Consider the following 16,299-nt stretch of genomic DNA (forward strand, 5'->3'; position numbering starts at 1 on the left):
CATGTGTGTGTGTGTGTGTGTGTGTGATTGTGTGTGTGTGTGTGTCTGTCTGTGTGTGTGTGTGTGTGTGTGTGTGATTGTGTGTGTGTGTGTGTGTGTGTGATTGTGTGTGTGTGTGTGTGTGTGTGTGTGTGTGTGTGTGTGTGTGTGTGTCTGTGTGTGTGTATGTGTGTCTCCACAGAACCCCTCTACACTACGCCGCTGCCAGTCGTCATTATCACTGCTTGGAGACGCTGGTGTCGTGCGGGACCTGCATTAACGCCACTGACCAGTGGGGGCGCTCTGCTCTGCACTATGCCGCTGCCTCAGACCTGGACAGGAGGTGAGGGGTTGCCCGCAAACTGACCGCGCACTGACCAAAAACTGACTGAAAACTGACTGCAGACTAACCACAGACTGCCCAGGCACTGACCGTAAACTGACCACTGACCGCATCCACTAAGAGAGCCCACTCCTTTAACCCATAACCCTAATATGCAGTTCAAATAGTTTCAGCACTGCCCAGTTACACAGAGCCAGTTCTTACTTCAACAGCCGTTAAAACATTTTTATCATTCGGTCAAACAATCTCGGGGCGCTGGCCAGAAAAAAAAAAGTGATTCAAGAGTTATTTGTTTGGAAAATGTGCAAATCGCTACATCCGTAAGTAGTGAGAGATGACGGCGAATGTTGGCATTTTTTCGCGCGATGACTAACGATAAGAAAGGGATCAGCTGGCGAGAGGTTTGTGTTCTCGGTGCATTTTAAAACAGATAGCCCGCTACGTACCCTTGAACAGAGGTGTCTGAATGCTGGAACAGGTGGTTGGCCTTGAAGAAGGAGCCTGTTTGTTGTCCCACGCGCATATTAATCAGGGTTTCGTCTAATTTTAGACTAATTTTAGGCCAGTGCTGTAATGCAGATGCTGTAGCCATCACAGCGAGCGCTCTTTCCTCTCCAAAACGATGACTTCTCCTCTCCAAAACGATGACTTCTCCTCTCATGCTACACCTGCACGGTCGCTTTCCTCGTACTGATACGGCTGCGGTGATGGGAAAAGGTCGAAGGTCATTTTCTCCATAACGCTACTCTCGGGTGCGTAAGACCGCTTGCCTGGGTCCAGACCTTTGAAATCCTGCCCAGTGCAGAAGATTCAGAAGATGGAAATGGAGCGTAACGAGCTGACAGTTCTGTCTGATATCGGGCTGTAAAACCGTGGGGGTCGTGTACGGAGACGGATAGCTGGGTATAAACCCTTCGGTTCGCAGGTTCTCCTTTAAGAGCCGCGCGCGAGCGGGAGAGGCAGACATGCTTGGAGCGGCGAGGGTGAAAGGTCGCTGATTAGATGAGGTAAATGTCGAAGCCGCGTTAGCGACAGCACCACTTGGCTAGCGTCTGGCGGGTCACCGGTGGCAGAGTCACAGCGATGCGCCATCGCGTGATGCTGACCTGAGGCCATCGCGTAAGCACCACAGAAGAAGAGGAGACGAGAGACGAGGGGCCAGACCAGCCGCGTAGACTCACCAGTTTACCTGCAGCCTGAAAGTGCGTTTTGCACCTTCTCAGGTCTGGTCTTTAACGGTCGGGTTCGGCAAGCCTGCCGTGTTTCATGCCTTTATGATTGTATGTGTGTGGGGGGGTGGGGGGTTGGGGGGGTGGGGGGGGGATTAATATGCTGTGTACCTCTGGTTTCCGTAGGAGATAGTAGGGGCTGGTGTTTGATGAGCTTTGATTGGCTGACTGTCTCTTGTCAATCGGTTGACATCCATGCTGTTGACTTGCAGTAATTGTAAACCAGCTTAAACCTGCCATGTCCCGCAATGCGCAGGTGTCACATGTGAAGTCTTATGATATGTCAGCCGGGTATGCACGAGAGCTCTGTTAAGCATGCTGGGAGATGTAGTTCCTCCGCAGGTGAGCGTGTGCTGCGTGTAGTTTTTTGGTCGGGGCGTTTTTTGCGCAGTGAAAGAGGTGTGAAACTGTGCCAGCCGGACGGGCTCCTGACAGCGTACACCTCCCCGGGGGTGCGGATGCGGGTGCAGCTCCGCGCCCCTCCGGTCTCCTGTGCGCTATTTTAAACGGCGGGGGGGGGGGGGGGGGGGCGGGGGGGAGAGCCCGGGGGGAAAAGATGCCTCGGCAAGCAGAACCGCGTCGGGCAGATGCTTTCTCAACAGAACCCAGCCTCCGCTGTCTGCAGGTGCTGCTTTACAAAGACACAAACCCCCCCCCCCCCCCCCGCCCTCCCAGGGGGAAGGGGACTTTCCAAAAAAAAGTGCGCAGAAACCAGGACACCGTGTGGAGTGTGTGGGAGCAGAAACCTCAGCAGCGGCTCTGCAGGGGAGCGGTGATGTATTTCGGCGCAGTTCGCAGTGCGTAGTTCCCCCCATTTTTTCAGGCTTGGAGTCGTGCGTTTAGATTTGGGTTTTGTTCGGCCGCAGCACTGCTGATTCCTGCGTGCAGAGCGAGCGCCAGGCCAGATCTCTTTCGTGACTCGCCGTCACATGGTTACGGGGTGATTAAAGACCTGAACAGGCCGCCTCAACCTCACGCTGCAGTGCATGATGGTCTTGATCAGGCTGCAGTGCGTGATGGTATTGATGACTGCTTCCACTGTTCACTCGCTTAATCTCACAGTCGCTGAGTAGGAGGTCAAGCACATTATGAAACGCATTTCAGGAGAGACGATTTAAAGCATAAGTGTCAGCAAACAAGTGGCTGCACTTCAGAACTGTTACTGGAATTAATACTGCCAGGCACCAGAATAATTAAATCACCAAAGCCTAGCTGAGAACTGGCTGTAAATTACTGGAGTTTACTGTAATTATTGTTAACACTTGAGTCTAGCATTGTGAATCCAACTGCTTTAATTCTACGTATTCTATGTAAATATACTTCCCTCTGATTACAGTGAATTGTGTATAGGAATAATAAACACAGTTTATTATTAATTTGAAAGTTTCAAATTAAATTTTGGGAATGAAAACCAGTCACTTCCCTGGCTGCTTTGCCAAAATCCCGAAGGCATTGATATTAATTGATATTCATTGATATTCATTGATAGTAATTGACATTGATAGTAGTTGATATTAATTGATTTTAATTGATATTAATTTATATTCATTGATTTTAATTGATATTAATTGATATTAATTGATATTAATTAATATTGATAGTAATTGATAGTTATTAATATTGGAGCTGAACAGTCAGAGACATCGAAGCTGGTGTGTGTGTGGAGGTTCCTCTTGCCGGCTCGGTGCAGGCTGTTGCCGCGGTGCACTCTGGGTAAATGTGGCATAATGATGCGGGAACTGAGCATGCAAATGCCAGGGCTGTGGATTCGATTCTCGGGGGGTGGGGAGCTGTCGTTGTGCCATAAAGCAATTTACTGAGCCTGAATTGCTTTAGCGAATGTCCAGCTGTATAAATGGATCGTATGTAAGCTGTGTGAACTGCTCTGTATATGAATTTCTGTTAAAGGGCCTCTGGGTCAGGTGGCTCATTTTGGCCTCGCCTAATTGGCTACTCTGGGTGCTAGAATTCAGAGATGGGTGTGGCTAGCACTGCAGTGTGACATCAGCGGGTGTGTGTGTGTGTTTGAAGGCGGCGTGTGGCCCTGGAGCCGGAGAGCGAGGGAGTTCAGGCGGAGAGAGAGAAAGAGGCTGCACTGTGAGTCTGCCTGAGGAGGGGGCGCCCTATCTACCCCCCCCCCCCCCACCGAACCCCCAACACGCAACAAACCCATCCGCCTCCCCACTCCAAAAACAGCTCCCCTGCCAGTCCGCCTGTGCGTCTGTCTCCCCGGTGTGCTGCTTTACTCTCCCGTGCTAGCGCCGCTGTGTTAGCGGGGACCCCTCGTCGACGCTCTGTCTTGCGCTCGTTCTGTTTTTGGGGGGGGCTGAGCTTGGGGCTCCTGTCAGTTTTAACTCTGCTTGCGCCGGCCGTCCCGTGCGCAGATGTCCTCACGACGGTGCGTGTGAGCCGTGAGCTTCACGGAGAGAGCTGTGGAAGCCGCTCACGGTCGCACAGTGACCGGGACGTCCCCATAACGCTTGTTTTTTCAGGCGCTGCTGTCCTCGTGTGGTCGCCGTCTCCCCCCCCACCCCCGTCCCCGTCCCCGTTACTAACTGTCATGGCCGCCTGCTGTTGCCTGTCTCGGCTCTGGGCTTGATTGTGCTTTGAAGTCTGCAGCTGATATGATTCTGGGTGCAAATTTATTCACACACACTCTGTGTGTGCTGTGTTCTGTGCGTGTGTGTGTGTGACTTTGTGTGTGTGTGCACTGTGTGTGTGTGTGCATTCCTCTGTGTGTGTGTGTGTGTATCTTTGTGTGCGTGTGTGTGCACTCCTGTGTGCTTGCGTGCGTGTGTATGTGTGTGTATGTTTCTCTGTGTGTGTACGTGCGTGTGTGTGTGTGTGTGTATGTGTGTGTCCAGGTGCTTGGAGTTCCTGTTACAGAGTGGAGCAGCAGGGAGCCTGAAGGACAAGCAGGGCTACAGTGCCGTTCACTACGCAGCGGCGTATGGACACAGACACTGCCTGGAGCTGGTGAGAACACACATGCACGCATGCACACACACACACACACACGCACACTCACCCACGCACGTACACTCTCACACAGAAACTGCCTGGAGCTGGTGAGAACACATGCACGCACGCACGCACGCACGCACATGCGCACGCATACATACACACTGGCCACAATGAACATTGCTTTGATAAGAGGGGCTGGTGTACGTAGAACTGAACACAAACACGCATGTTCAAAATATAAAATGTTAAATATTTTTTTTATTTGAGAAAAATGCTCGTGTTCCAAAAATATCCTTATGATTGATATCGTGAGGTCGAAGAAACCAGAAGAGTTCAGATTTCCACCTGCTTGTCGAATGTGGTACTGCACACCACAGACTTTCAGGGATTAGCTGGGTAGGGTAGTCATGCTTTAGATATGAGGTCTTAGCCTCTTTGCCAAAACGCTGGAGAATCTCAGTAATGACCGACCTCAGTTTCTTACTCAGCAACATGTCTTTCTGACCAAAGAAAGGCTGCGTTTGATATGGAATGTCAATTACATGTGCCGATGTATCAATGCAAAAAATGTACTAAACTATCATTTAGCCTGATTAATGGATGCTGCATTTTAGAGTAAATTATAGAGTAGCATAATTAAGGTTTATGAATTCATTGGAAAAGGAAAATAAAAAAGTGGAATTTGAATGTCGGGAACTCTCCCAGGGATATAAAGGGTTGCTGGCTGAACTAGAGAAGTCTTCTAGAGAAATTTAGTTCAGTACCTCTGCACTCACTGGACTGAGCTCACATTTTTCCCTGCATCATATTAGCTGGCAAACATTTTCATGGCTCATGTTTCAAATGCCAAATGGACTAAACTAATGTACTAAGAAAATATACTGCAAAGAGAAAGATGCAGAACAGGATTTTGATCGATACCACTTCGGTTGAGTTAATTCAAGAAAGTAACTGTAATCGAATCAATCAATTGGAAAAATCCCCATAGAACACTGAGAAATTTTTTACTTCATTAATTGAATTTCAGTCCATTTTTCAAATTGACTGTATTGAAATGTGTTCGCCCCCAGCGGTGGTCTCTCTTGATATAACCTGCGCCTGAAGTGTATTTAGCAAAAAAATGTTTTAGGACTGAAGCGTATTCAGCGTTTGCTGTCCGTTACATTTTGGATAAATAACACCCTAACTCTGGTTTTTCTTTTTCTCTTTCAGCTCCTGGACCAGGACGAGGCCCAGCTGGAGGACCCAGACTCCCCCACCACCAGGAGTCCGCTCCACCTCGCAGTGAGTCGGGGGGAGGGGGGGGGGGGGGTGGGCGGGGGGCAGGGCGGCAGGGCGGGTACCGGTACACTTTAGGGCTCGAGTGTGTGTTCTGCCGTCCTCCTCATGCAGAGAGAGGATCAGAGAGGCTGAGGAAATTCACAGAAAGGAAGCGCGCGGCCCGATGCCCTTCCCCTGTCCGGCTGTGCAGAGCGATTTATGGTTGGCTTTCCCGGGCATTTCAGGCTGTGATCTGCTGCAGGCAGCACTGGGGCGAAGGTTCTGTGAAATGCGCTGAATAAATTAGATCAGATTTGATATACAGTGTCACTGAATGGAAGCTTTGTGTCCGGATCCAGTGCTTCTTCCCCGTGAGAGAAAACAGAGTCACTTAAAGGACTTGGAAATGGCTTCTTACTGTGGGTAGAATTAATTTTCTGGTACTTAAATAAAAGTACACCGGAGTGTACTCTGTATGTGGAAACCCTTTGGAATATCACGTTAGTATGGCTTTGAATAACTGTACAAAATGAGTATTGTACCTCATCAGAGCTGTGTTTTGTAGTTGTTCCAGTGACCTTTGCTATGCACTTAATTGTACATCGCTTTGGATAAAAGTATCTGCCAGATAAATGCAATTTAAATGTATTGGTAGAGGAGTGTGTCACTTTCAGTCCTGGGTCAGATGCACATTAGAAACATCCTCCCTCTTTAGATGTGGGTGTAAGTTTGAAACTCTCCTGCTGGTCCCTGGGAACCCTCAGTGAAAAATGTTACGACCCACAGAGGACAACAAAAAACGACGAGTTTCCCCCTCATCACTATATTTTTAGCCAATTAAATCGGGATGATTAGGAGTCAGGTTGGAAACAGGACACTGGGGAACCCCCCCCCCCCCCCCCCCCCCGATCCCATGAGTGTCATGGGGTCTTTAATGACCACAGTGAGTCAGGACCTCTGTTTAACGTCTCACCCGTGAGACAGAATCTCCTACAACACAGTGTCCCCATCATAGCACTGGGGTGTTGCGCTTTCCTCGACCGGAGGGAAGTCTGCCCCCTGCTGGCCCACCAACGCCGCTTCTAACTGAAACTTAGCTTTCCCAGGATGTCTCCCATCCATGTACTGACCAAGCCCACACTTGCTTAGCTTCAGGAGCAGGAGCTGGGTACATGGTGGTATGCTTGACAATGCAGCTCGTGCTTGTGTTGCGTTAAGAATCTCAGGTGACACATTTCAGAGCGCAGCGATGTGTGAAATGGATTCTGGGTAGCTGGAAGCACCCGCATAGGTGTGCGATTGGGCATATTTCTGACGTGCGCGTTACCCTCCTCCACAGGCGTACCACGGCCACACCCAGGCGCTGGAGGTGCTGCTCCAGGGGGCGCTGGAGGTGGACCAGGGGGACGAGTTTGGGCGCACCCCTCTGGCGCTGGCGGCCCTCCGGGGCCACACCGACTGCGTCCACACCCTGCTGAGCCAGGGGGCGTCGCCCAAGAGTCGGGACTCCGCCCGCGGACGCACACCTGTGCACCTGGCAGGTAGGCGGCTCGTCGGGGCCTGTGTGGGGGTGGGGCTTTACGCTGGGCTGGGGTGGGCTGGGCTGGGTGGGCGTGTCTCTAAGCCGCTACGTGCTCACTGATTGGCTCCTCCTGTTTTTCCCGCCATTTTTTTTCCCCCCCAGTGCTGAACGGTCACACTTCCTGCTTGCGCCTCCTGCTGGAGGACTCTGACGGCGCGGAGCTGGTGGACGCGGCGGATTCTCAGGGACAGTGAGTGCCTTCCGTCCGTCCGTCCGTCCTCCTGGTCTCCGTCTGTCCCTCTTTCAGGGAATTCGGAGCGTAGTAGCAGTGTGGGACAGAGTGGGTTATCAGGCGGGGGGCCACAATACTGAAATGTATCACTGGACGTTATTAGAAATGACACAGTGAGAATGACACAGTGACTGACACACACCTGACACACACCTGTTCCCCGTCCCTGACGCCTGTGCCCCCCCCCTCCAGGACCCCCCTGATGCTGGCGGTGGCGGGGGGGCATGTGGACGCCGTGTCGGTGCTGCTGGAGAGGGAGGCCGCTGTGGACACGGCCGACAGACAGGGACTGACTGCGCTGCACCTGGGGGTGAGCTTCCGGAAACTTCCTCCTCTGTCCTCTCCCTCCGGCCCGCCCCCCCCGTCCCCCCCTCTGTACTCTCCCTCCGCCCCCCCCATCCCCCCCGTCCTCTCCCTCCGCCCCCCCCGTCCCGCCCTCTGTCCTCTCCCTCCGCCCCCCCGTCCCCCCCTCTGTTCTCTCCCTCCATCCATCCACTCCCTCCATCCTCTCCTCTCCCTCTCTCCTCTCCCTTCATTCTTCCTCTCCTCTCCTTTCCTCCCCTCCTCCCCTCCTCCCCCCTCTCCATCTGTCCTCTTCCTCCATCCTCTCCCCCTCCTCCCCCTCTCCCTCTGTCTGTCCTCTCCCTCTGTCCTCTTCCTCCATCCTCCCCCCCCCTCCCCCTCTCCCCCTCCTCCCCCTCTCCCCCCTTCCTCCCTCCTCTCCCCCTCCCTCGGTGACGCTGAGCTCCGTGTCCCCCCCCCCCCCCCCCGCAGCTCCTGTGTGGTCAGGAGGAGAGCGTGCAGTGCCTTCTGGAGCAGGAGGCGTCCGTGCTCCTGGGGGACAGCAGGGGGCGCACTCCCATCCACCTGGCGGCCGCACGGGGCCACGCCACCTGGCTGAGCGAGCTCCTGAACATCGCCCTCGCCGAGCCCCCCACCCCTACCCTCCGGGACAAGCGGGGGTACACCCCGCTGCACTGGGCCTGCTACAACGGTCAGAATCCACCCCCCCCCCCCCAAAAAAAAACAGTTACAGGATCACTGCACTGCAGCAAAGGCTGTCTGAACAACAGGCTCGTAATCAGACTTCTTACATTCTTCTCTCAAGTAGAAAATATTCGCTTGTTTCAATGTTGCCCATTGGCAAATATTGAAATGAGTAAAACTGTCTCACCGCTTTGGCAGTCTTTTTGTCTTATTTAGTAAAAGGGTAATTAGACACAAGATTTTACGTCTAAATATAAGACTAAAATAGTTATTTGCAGTGTGTGTGTGCCCTGCCACTACACCAAAACTGTTTGGTTTTCCGCAGTCTTTCCCCGCCCCCCCAAAGATTTGGTCCCCATGTTGTGTGTTCTCTGCATTTCTCATATTAGTGTGTGTCTCCAGGTCATGAGGGGCAGCCCATATTCAGTCATGTGACCTGTGTGAGCGTGTGTGTGTGTGTGTGTGTCTCCAGGTCATGAGGGGCAGCCCATATTCAGTCATGTGACCTGTGTGAGCGTGTGTGTGTGTGTGTGTCTCCAGGTCACGAGGGGCAGCCCATATTCAGTCATGTGACCTATGTGAGCTTGTGTGCGCGTGTGTGTGTGTCTCCAGGTCATGAGGGGTGTGTTGAGGTGCTGCTGGAGCAGAAGGAGGGGAGCTGCCGCTCGTTTGAGGGGAACCCCTTCAGCCCCCTGCACTGCGCTGTGTGAGTCTGCACCTCTCTCTGCTCACTGCACTACAGTACCCTACAGTACACTGCATTATACTACAGTACCCTACAGTACTCTACACTATACTACAGTACCCTACACTATACTACAGTACCGTACAGTACACTACACTATACTACAGTACCCTACAGTACCCTACAGTACACTGCATTATACTACAGTACCCTACAGTACTCTACACTATACTACAGTACCCTACACTATACTACAGTACCGTACAGTACACTACACTATACTACAGTACCCTACAGTACCCTACACTATACTACAGCACCCTACAGTACCCTACACTATACTACATTACACTACAGTACCCTACACTATACTACAGGACCCTACAGTACACTACACTATACTACAGTACCCTACAGTACCCTACACTATACTAAATTACACTACAGTACACTCCAGTACCCTACAGTACACTGCGTTATACTACACTATACTACAGTACCCTACAGTACCCTACAGTACCCTGCAGTACACTGCATTATACTACAGTACAGCACACTACATTACATTACTGCACATTACATTACATTACCATTACACTGCATTACCATTGCATTACACTACACTACATTACAGTACACTACACTACAGTACATTACATACTACATTACACTACAGAGCTTGTTGGAACAACTGCAGAACACAGGTTCTCATAGTACCAGTTATGCATAGTCATGAACATCAAGTCTAGTTCGAATGGTAAGCATAGGCTCAGTTAGTGAAGTTATGGCAAGTCATAAGCTAGAAGTGAAGCATGATTACAAAAGATATGATGAAGAGCTACAACATCAAGATGAAGATGCAAGTGCAACATTAAAGTGCTGCACTTGACGTCCGCTCACCCTCAGGCTAATTTCTGCCGTCCGAGTGTGAGTGTGGGTCTGAGTTTTAAATCAGGTCGAGTCCTTTCTGAGTTATTTCACTGTGGTCAGGAAGGTCAGCCCTACACTTAAACTGGAAACAGCTGCGCGCAGAGCAGCGCTGTTCACGTGGGGGTTTAGCTCCTGCGTGGCTGGGGCTCCCAGCTGACCAATAGGGGGAGAGGCAGGAAGTGAGGTCATGACTGGGGCTCCCAGCTGACCAGGAGGGGGAAAGGCAGGAAGTGAGGAGTGACCTTTGACCTTTGTTGACCGCGGCCTGTGCCTCTCTCCGGCAGGGTGAACGATCACGAGGCCTGCACGTCCGTCCTGCTGGAGGCCCTCGGCTCGGACATCGTCACCTGTCGGGACGCCAAGGACAGGTAAGGCCGCGCGGAACGTTTCCGGAAAAGCTTCCGTTAGAAATGTTAGCGGGGGATTTGATGCATACAAAGCCACTTTGATTATGCTGCTTGTTTGTGGTGTTGTGATCTGCCTCAGTGCCTCAAACATGAAGAGCCTAATGGGGAAGGATACCTTTTTGGACACTGCCCACAGTTCAATGGGAACTTCCCCCTGAACTGAACTCAAGTGCATCAGAGAACAATTTTAAATGATCTTTAAAAACTTATTGTGTAACCCTCATTGTGTTTATAATACGATCTGCCAGTCGGCCAGTATGCTGTCTGTCCTGTGGTGAATGTATTGTCCAGGCATATCCTTCTGCATTGTATTAACTGCATTGTCATGGATGTCTTTTTGTCATGTCTGTGTTTGAATGTTAGAGGGCCACAATGGAAATAAGCCTGCTGGCTTTCTTGTGTTTCTACCCTCGTCAGTTTTTAAAAGATTACTGTCTGCTATGCAGTCTTCTGAAGTCTTGTTTTTAAATTGTCAAATAAATGTATTAATTCCCTCTCCCCCCTCTCTCTCTATCCCCATTCCCCCCCCATCTCTCTATCCCCCCTCTATCTCCCCTCCCTTCCCCCTTTCTCTCCCCCTCTTCCCCCTTTCTCTCTCTTCCTCTCTCTATCCCAACGCCCTCCCCCCTCGCTCTCTCTCTCTCTCTCTCTCTCAGAACACCTCTTCATGCGGCTGCGTTCTCCGGTCACGTGGACTGCCTCCAGCTGCTCCTGGCCCACGATGCACCAGTGGACGCCGTGGACCAATCGGGGCGCAGCGCTCTGATGATGGCGGCGGAGCGGGGCTGTGCGGCCGCTGTAGGTATGACCTCATCGCGTGCCGTGAGCTCGTGCTTCTGTGCAGGACCGCACGCCACTCTGACTGAGAAAAAGCTTTTTTTTTAAAATCATCTTTTGTCTTTTTTCTCGTCTCTTTTTGTCGTCTGTCAGAGGTGCTGCTGCGCAGCTCGAACCCAGGCCTGAGTCTCACTGATCAGAACGGAAACACAGCCCTGCATCTGGCCTGCAGTAACGTGAGTCACCAGCAGGGGGAGACTCTCCCTGCATTACCTGCACTTTCAGGCACCAAAGGGCCAGCATGAACTCTGTTAGATCAGTCTCTCTCTCTCTCTCTCTCTCTCTCAGGGGAAGGAGGAGTGTGCTCTGCTCATCCTGGAGAAGCTGACGGACACCACCCTCATCAGCGCCACCAACACGGCACTCCAGACGTAAGTGTCCGTCACTCAAGAGTGGGAGGGGCTTATTCACTCTGCTGATGCTGGGAACATTAAGCCAGGCCTGTCCAGCCCCGTGTCTGGAGATCTACCACTCCGACCTTAACAAAGCACACCTCATTCAACAGCTAGAGATCTACCGTCCTGTAGGTTTTCACTCCAGCCCTAACAAAGCACACCTCATTCAACAGCTAGAGATCTACCATCCTGTAGGTTTTCACTCCATCCCTAACAATGCACAGCTCATTCAACAGCTAGAGATCTACCGTCCTGTAGGTTTTCACTCCAGCCCTAACAAAGCGCACCTCATTCAAGAGCCAGAGACCCCATTAAGCTGCTAATCAGTACAGTCAGGAGTGCCAAATTAGGGTTGAAATGAAGACCTACAGGATGGTAGATCTCCAGGAGCAGGGTTGGGCAGCCCTGTTTTCAGCTGTCCTTGTCTTTGCTTTGGCGATTATAACTGTGGCTGGTGATGGTTTATTTAATTTGGCTGTACTCCTCTATGGCAGGCAGTGTTCATAAAGCGGATTTTTGGGTCTCATTCTCACCCCCCTCTGTCTCTATCCCCCCCCCCCCCCCCCAGGCCGCTCCACCTGGCCGCGCGGAGCGGTCTGAAGCAGGTGGTGCAGGAGCTGCTGTCACGGGGAGCGAGCGTCCAGGTGCTAGATGAGAACGGTGAGCCCCCCTGATTGGGCGCTGAGTCTGTCCGTGGCCTGTCAGTCAAACTGTCCGTCCGTCCGTCTGTCTGCCTGACGGTTTGTCCGCCTGCAGCTTTGGCGGTTTATGTAGCGGCTTTGTTTGTGCCCCTCCCCCTCCTCCTCTCTTTACACCGAGCATCTGCCCACCCCCCCCCCCCCCCACCCAACTCCGTTCCTTAAGGGGTCCTGAAGTCATTTTGAGTGTCTACATTCACACCCTCCTCCCATCTGCCCCTGGCCCCGTCCCCGATCCCTGATCCCGCCCCTGGCCCCACCCCTCAGTCCAGCCCCTGGTCCCGCCCCCACCCCTGATCCCGCCCCTGCCCATGGCTCCACCCCTGATCCTGCCCCTGCCCTTGGCCCCGCCCCTGGCCCCACCCTCATTGGTTCCGCAGTGTCCTGGCTGGCAGTGTACTAATGGAATGCTGCTCTCTCCCACCCCACCCTTCTCTGGCATGGTTCCCTACTATTCTCTCTCATTTTTCCATCTTTCCCTTCCCTTCTCTCGCTCTCTTTCCATGTTTTTCTCCCTTTCTCCCCCTCCCCTTTTCACCTCTGTTTCAATCTCTCTCCCCCTGCCTCATCTCTCCCCTCCCTTTCTCTCTCTCTCTCTCTCCCCCTCCCCCCTTTCTCTCCCTCTCTCTCTCCCCCTCCCCCTCACTTTCTCTCTCTCTCTACCCCTCCCTCCTCTCTGTCTCTCTCTCTCTCCCCCCCCTCCTCCTCCCCCCCTCTCTCTCCCCCCCTCCCCCTCCCTCCCCCTCTCTCTCCTCCCCCCCCCCCTCCCCCTCCCCCCCCCCCTCCCCCTCCCCCTCCCCCCCCCCCCCTCTCTCTCTCTCTCTCTCTCTCAGGGCTCACTCCCGCTCTGGCTTGCGCTGCTAGCAGGGAGGTGGCAGACTGCCTGGCTCTCATTCTGGCCCCCATGATGCCTTTCTGCTCCCCTTGCAGCTCCGGAGCTCCCTCCCCCGGCTCCGTCCTGAAGACCCCGCCCCGGCCTGGGAGGGGCCCCCGGGAGCCCCGCCCCCGCAGGGTCCCCTCGGGGACCCCCAGCGACTGCACCACCGAGAACGATTCAGACTCCGAGACCTTCTGACCCCTGTGGGACCACTGCCCCACGCCCTTCTGTCTAACACACACACACAGACAGACAGACACACGCGCACACACACACGCACATATACACACACACACACACACAGACACGCACACACACACACAAGCACACACACGCACACACACACACACACACACACACACGTATGCACACACAGCTCTTCACTTCTCAAGCAATTGTGGGCCCGTGTCGATTTCTGTATCGGATGTACAGCAGGTGGGGCGACAACCTCAGTGATCTGTGGGTCAGGGTGGGTGCTTTGACTTTTAACATTTTGGACTTTTATTATGACACAGGGACCACACGGTAGGAAATGGTCTTCTGCAGAAAACCTTCTGAAAGCTGATATGTGTATATTTACGGTGACACGCCGGTAGTCCCGCAGGGTTCCCTGTAATTACGGCCCCTGTGTGGACCTCAGTAAGCACAAAAACCCTTAGCAGCACACGAACAAACGTACATTTACGCGCGCGGAAACACCGCGTGCTGTAGCGTGACTGATACTGCCCCCCCCACCCCCCACCCGCTCCTCCTCCTCCCCCCCACCCCGTCGCATCCGTGCGTCTGTCCGCGCTGGAGTATCGGTGGAATGAACCTTCGGCGATCCGCACCGCTGAACCGAACCCCTGCTCCTCGGCTCAAAAGCCCAAAAGCTCAAAAGCCCAAAAGCCGGCCGCTTGGCCCCTTCCGGACCGGGGCCCTTTTCTCGGCCCGCCGTGCGCTCTTATTTTCGGGGCGCTCCGTGGCTGCCGCAGGGCCGGAGACGCGTGTCAGACTCGCGTCTGATTGGCTGAGGGGGTTTGCCCATCCCGTCGCGGTTGTAGAAAACACAAGCGGCCCCAGCTCTACTGCCAAAATAAAGCCGTCTCTCACCCAGGGAGAGTCTGAGGTGCGGAAACGGCTCGTCTGACTCTATAGTCCTTTATTCTGTTTTTAAAACTATTTTTAAAAAAATTTTGGGGAAAAAAATAAAAATAATTTTCAGGTGCCATTTTGACCAAACAAGCCACAAAGCACAAAGCTGCCTCTCCTGTCTTAACTGTTCAGCATGGCAGCGGATTCTAAAGCTGTTCAGATGCAGTATTGAACCTAGACCCAGGGGGGTCATAGGTCATGGGTCACAGGTCACATCCTGCCTGGGTCAGGTCAGGGTCACAGTTGATGTCATTGTCAGTGCTGTGAAAGATCACGGTCACAGACGGTTGTGCTCTGAGGAACCCAAACAGGTTCCCCCCCGTTTGAAACTGGGGGTTACCAGGGGTTCTTGCCTTACAACAACACACATACACACACACACACTCACACACACACACACACACACACACTCACACTCTCACACACACACGCACACACACACACTCACACACACACCCACAGTGTTGATCACTCAAACAGTATTATAGTTCTTACTGCCTCACAGAGCACCCCCCCCCCCCCCCTTGTTCCAAGCATCTTATAAGGACAATGCCCAAATCCTGCTGAGGGGCTCCCTTAATGCTCTCTTAACTCCCCCCCCCCCCCCCACCTGTCGCACGCCCGCTGTGTGAGCAGAGCCAGGGGAACTTCAAAAGCCCCCCGCCCCCCGTCCCCCGTCCCCGTCGTCGTCGAAGCTTACCCGGGTAGTGGCGGGTATCTGTGCCACCCATTGAATGTGGGTTTTAATGTGATTCAGTGTCTCGTACTGTAGGCGATGGGCTCAGTGCCGTTAATTAACTGTTACATTTTGGTACAAATGGAAAGCACTTAACTGCTCGGGAGGGTTTTCATTCTGGGACCACCATCTAACCCCCCCCCCTCCCCCCCTCCCCAAAAAATTCATCCCTCTCCTGTCCGTCACCACTCAGCCAGCGACATGCCAGTCTCCCTCGAACCCGAACCTGTCCAGTGCCTTTGTGTCTCCCTCTTTGTACTGTTTTTAATTTGTGCGTTTGTTTTTCTAGCCGTTTCTACGTGCGCGTGTCAGTTCTCTGGCCCTGGGCCTGAGGCGGCTTCAAGCCCTTATGTGTTCAGTGTCTTTGGTCAGAAAGCAAAAAGAAACGTTTGCGTGTTGGGGAATGGTACCTGGGGGGGTGGGGGTGTCAGGTGGTACAAAGATTCCTCCCTCTGCCTCCCCCCCAAAACACACACACACACACACACACACACACGTTCCCTTTCGCCCGTCATCTTTGTGTGAAACGCGAGCCTCTGCGTATGTGTGCAATAAGTCTAACAAAATGAAGTTCCTTTTTTTTTTGTACATATCTGTGTCTCCTTTTCAAGCAGAGAATAGTTCTGTAATATTAAATCTTTCTTAAAAAAAAAAGGTACAAATTGTTTTTAAAAAATGTAAAGAGAAAATATGCTGTTGTTGTTTGACTAAACGAGAATGGAAGAGCCAGCCAGTGTTATGCCATAGAGGGTGATGCCAGTCTTGACAATCTGCTCGTTGAGTGCCAGTGGGTAGCGCCAGTTGGTGGCGCCAGTGGGCAGCACCAGTTCATGTTGCAGTAAAAAGAAGCTGAATTCTGTTTTTGTCACAGCTCAATTTTGGTCTGTTTTATAAAAAAAAAAAAAGTATAATTATAATATAAATCTCTGCTTTAACCAAGTGTCGTGTGCTTTTTTTTTAAAGAATTTTTTAAACATTTTAAAAAATCCTTTCTGCTACTGGGCCAAAACCTGAAGAGACAGAC

At 52.5% G+C, this 16,299-nt stretch overlaps 1 protein-coding gene across 6 annotated transcripts in view; it reads left to right on the top strand.

Moving 5' to 3' along the window:
* The window catches only part of ankrd44 (ankyrin repeat domain 44), a 33,666-nt gene extending 17,456 nt beyond the window's left edge, over positions 1-16,210 (top strand). For 2 of the 6 annotated variants that reach the window (XM_035410846.1, XM_035410848.1), the window contains exons 14-28: positions 182-322; positions 3,583-3,648; positions 4,416-4,527; positions 5,728-5,799; positions 7,115-7,316; positions 7,460-7,547; positions 7,782-7,899; positions 8,364-8,583; positions 9,189-9,282; positions 10,476-10,559; positions 11,255-11,400; positions 11,529-11,611; positions 11,724-11,806; positions 12,399-12,490; positions 13,362-16,210. In XM_035410846.1, coding sequence (XP_035266737.1) covers positions 182-322; positions 3,583-3,648; positions 4,416-4,527; positions 5,728-5,799; positions 7,115-7,316; positions 7,460-7,547; positions 7,782-7,899; positions 8,364-8,583; positions 9,189-9,282; positions 10,476-10,559; positions 11,255-11,400; positions 11,529-11,611; positions 11,724-11,806; positions 12,399-12,490; positions 13,362-13,603 — 1,843 coding nt within the window. In that variant the 3' untranslated portion in view covers positions 13,604-16,210. Of the gene's footprint in view, positions 1-181; positions 323-3,582; positions 3,649-4,415; positions 4,528-5,727; positions 5,800-7,114; positions 7,317-7,459; positions 7,548-7,781; positions 7,900-8,363; positions 8,584-9,188; positions 9,283-10,475; positions 10,560-11,254; positions 11,401-11,528; positions 11,612-11,723; positions 11,808-12,398; positions 12,608-13,361 lie in introns of those variants that run through there. The other 4 variants (XM_035410843.1, XR_004764508.1, XM_035410844.1 and 1 more) reach the window with 4 other exon arrangements.
* Positions 16,211-16,299: the final 89 nt, after the last annotated feature.

Source organism: Anguilla anguilla, chromosome 3 (genome assembly GCF_013347855.1).
Source record: "Anguilla anguilla isolate fAngAng1 chromosome 3, fAngAng1.pri, whole genome shotgun sequence".
In the NCBI taxonomy this organism is placed as follows: Eukaryota; Metazoa; Chordata; class Actinopteri; order Anguilliformes; family Anguillidae; genus Anguilla; species Anguilla anguilla.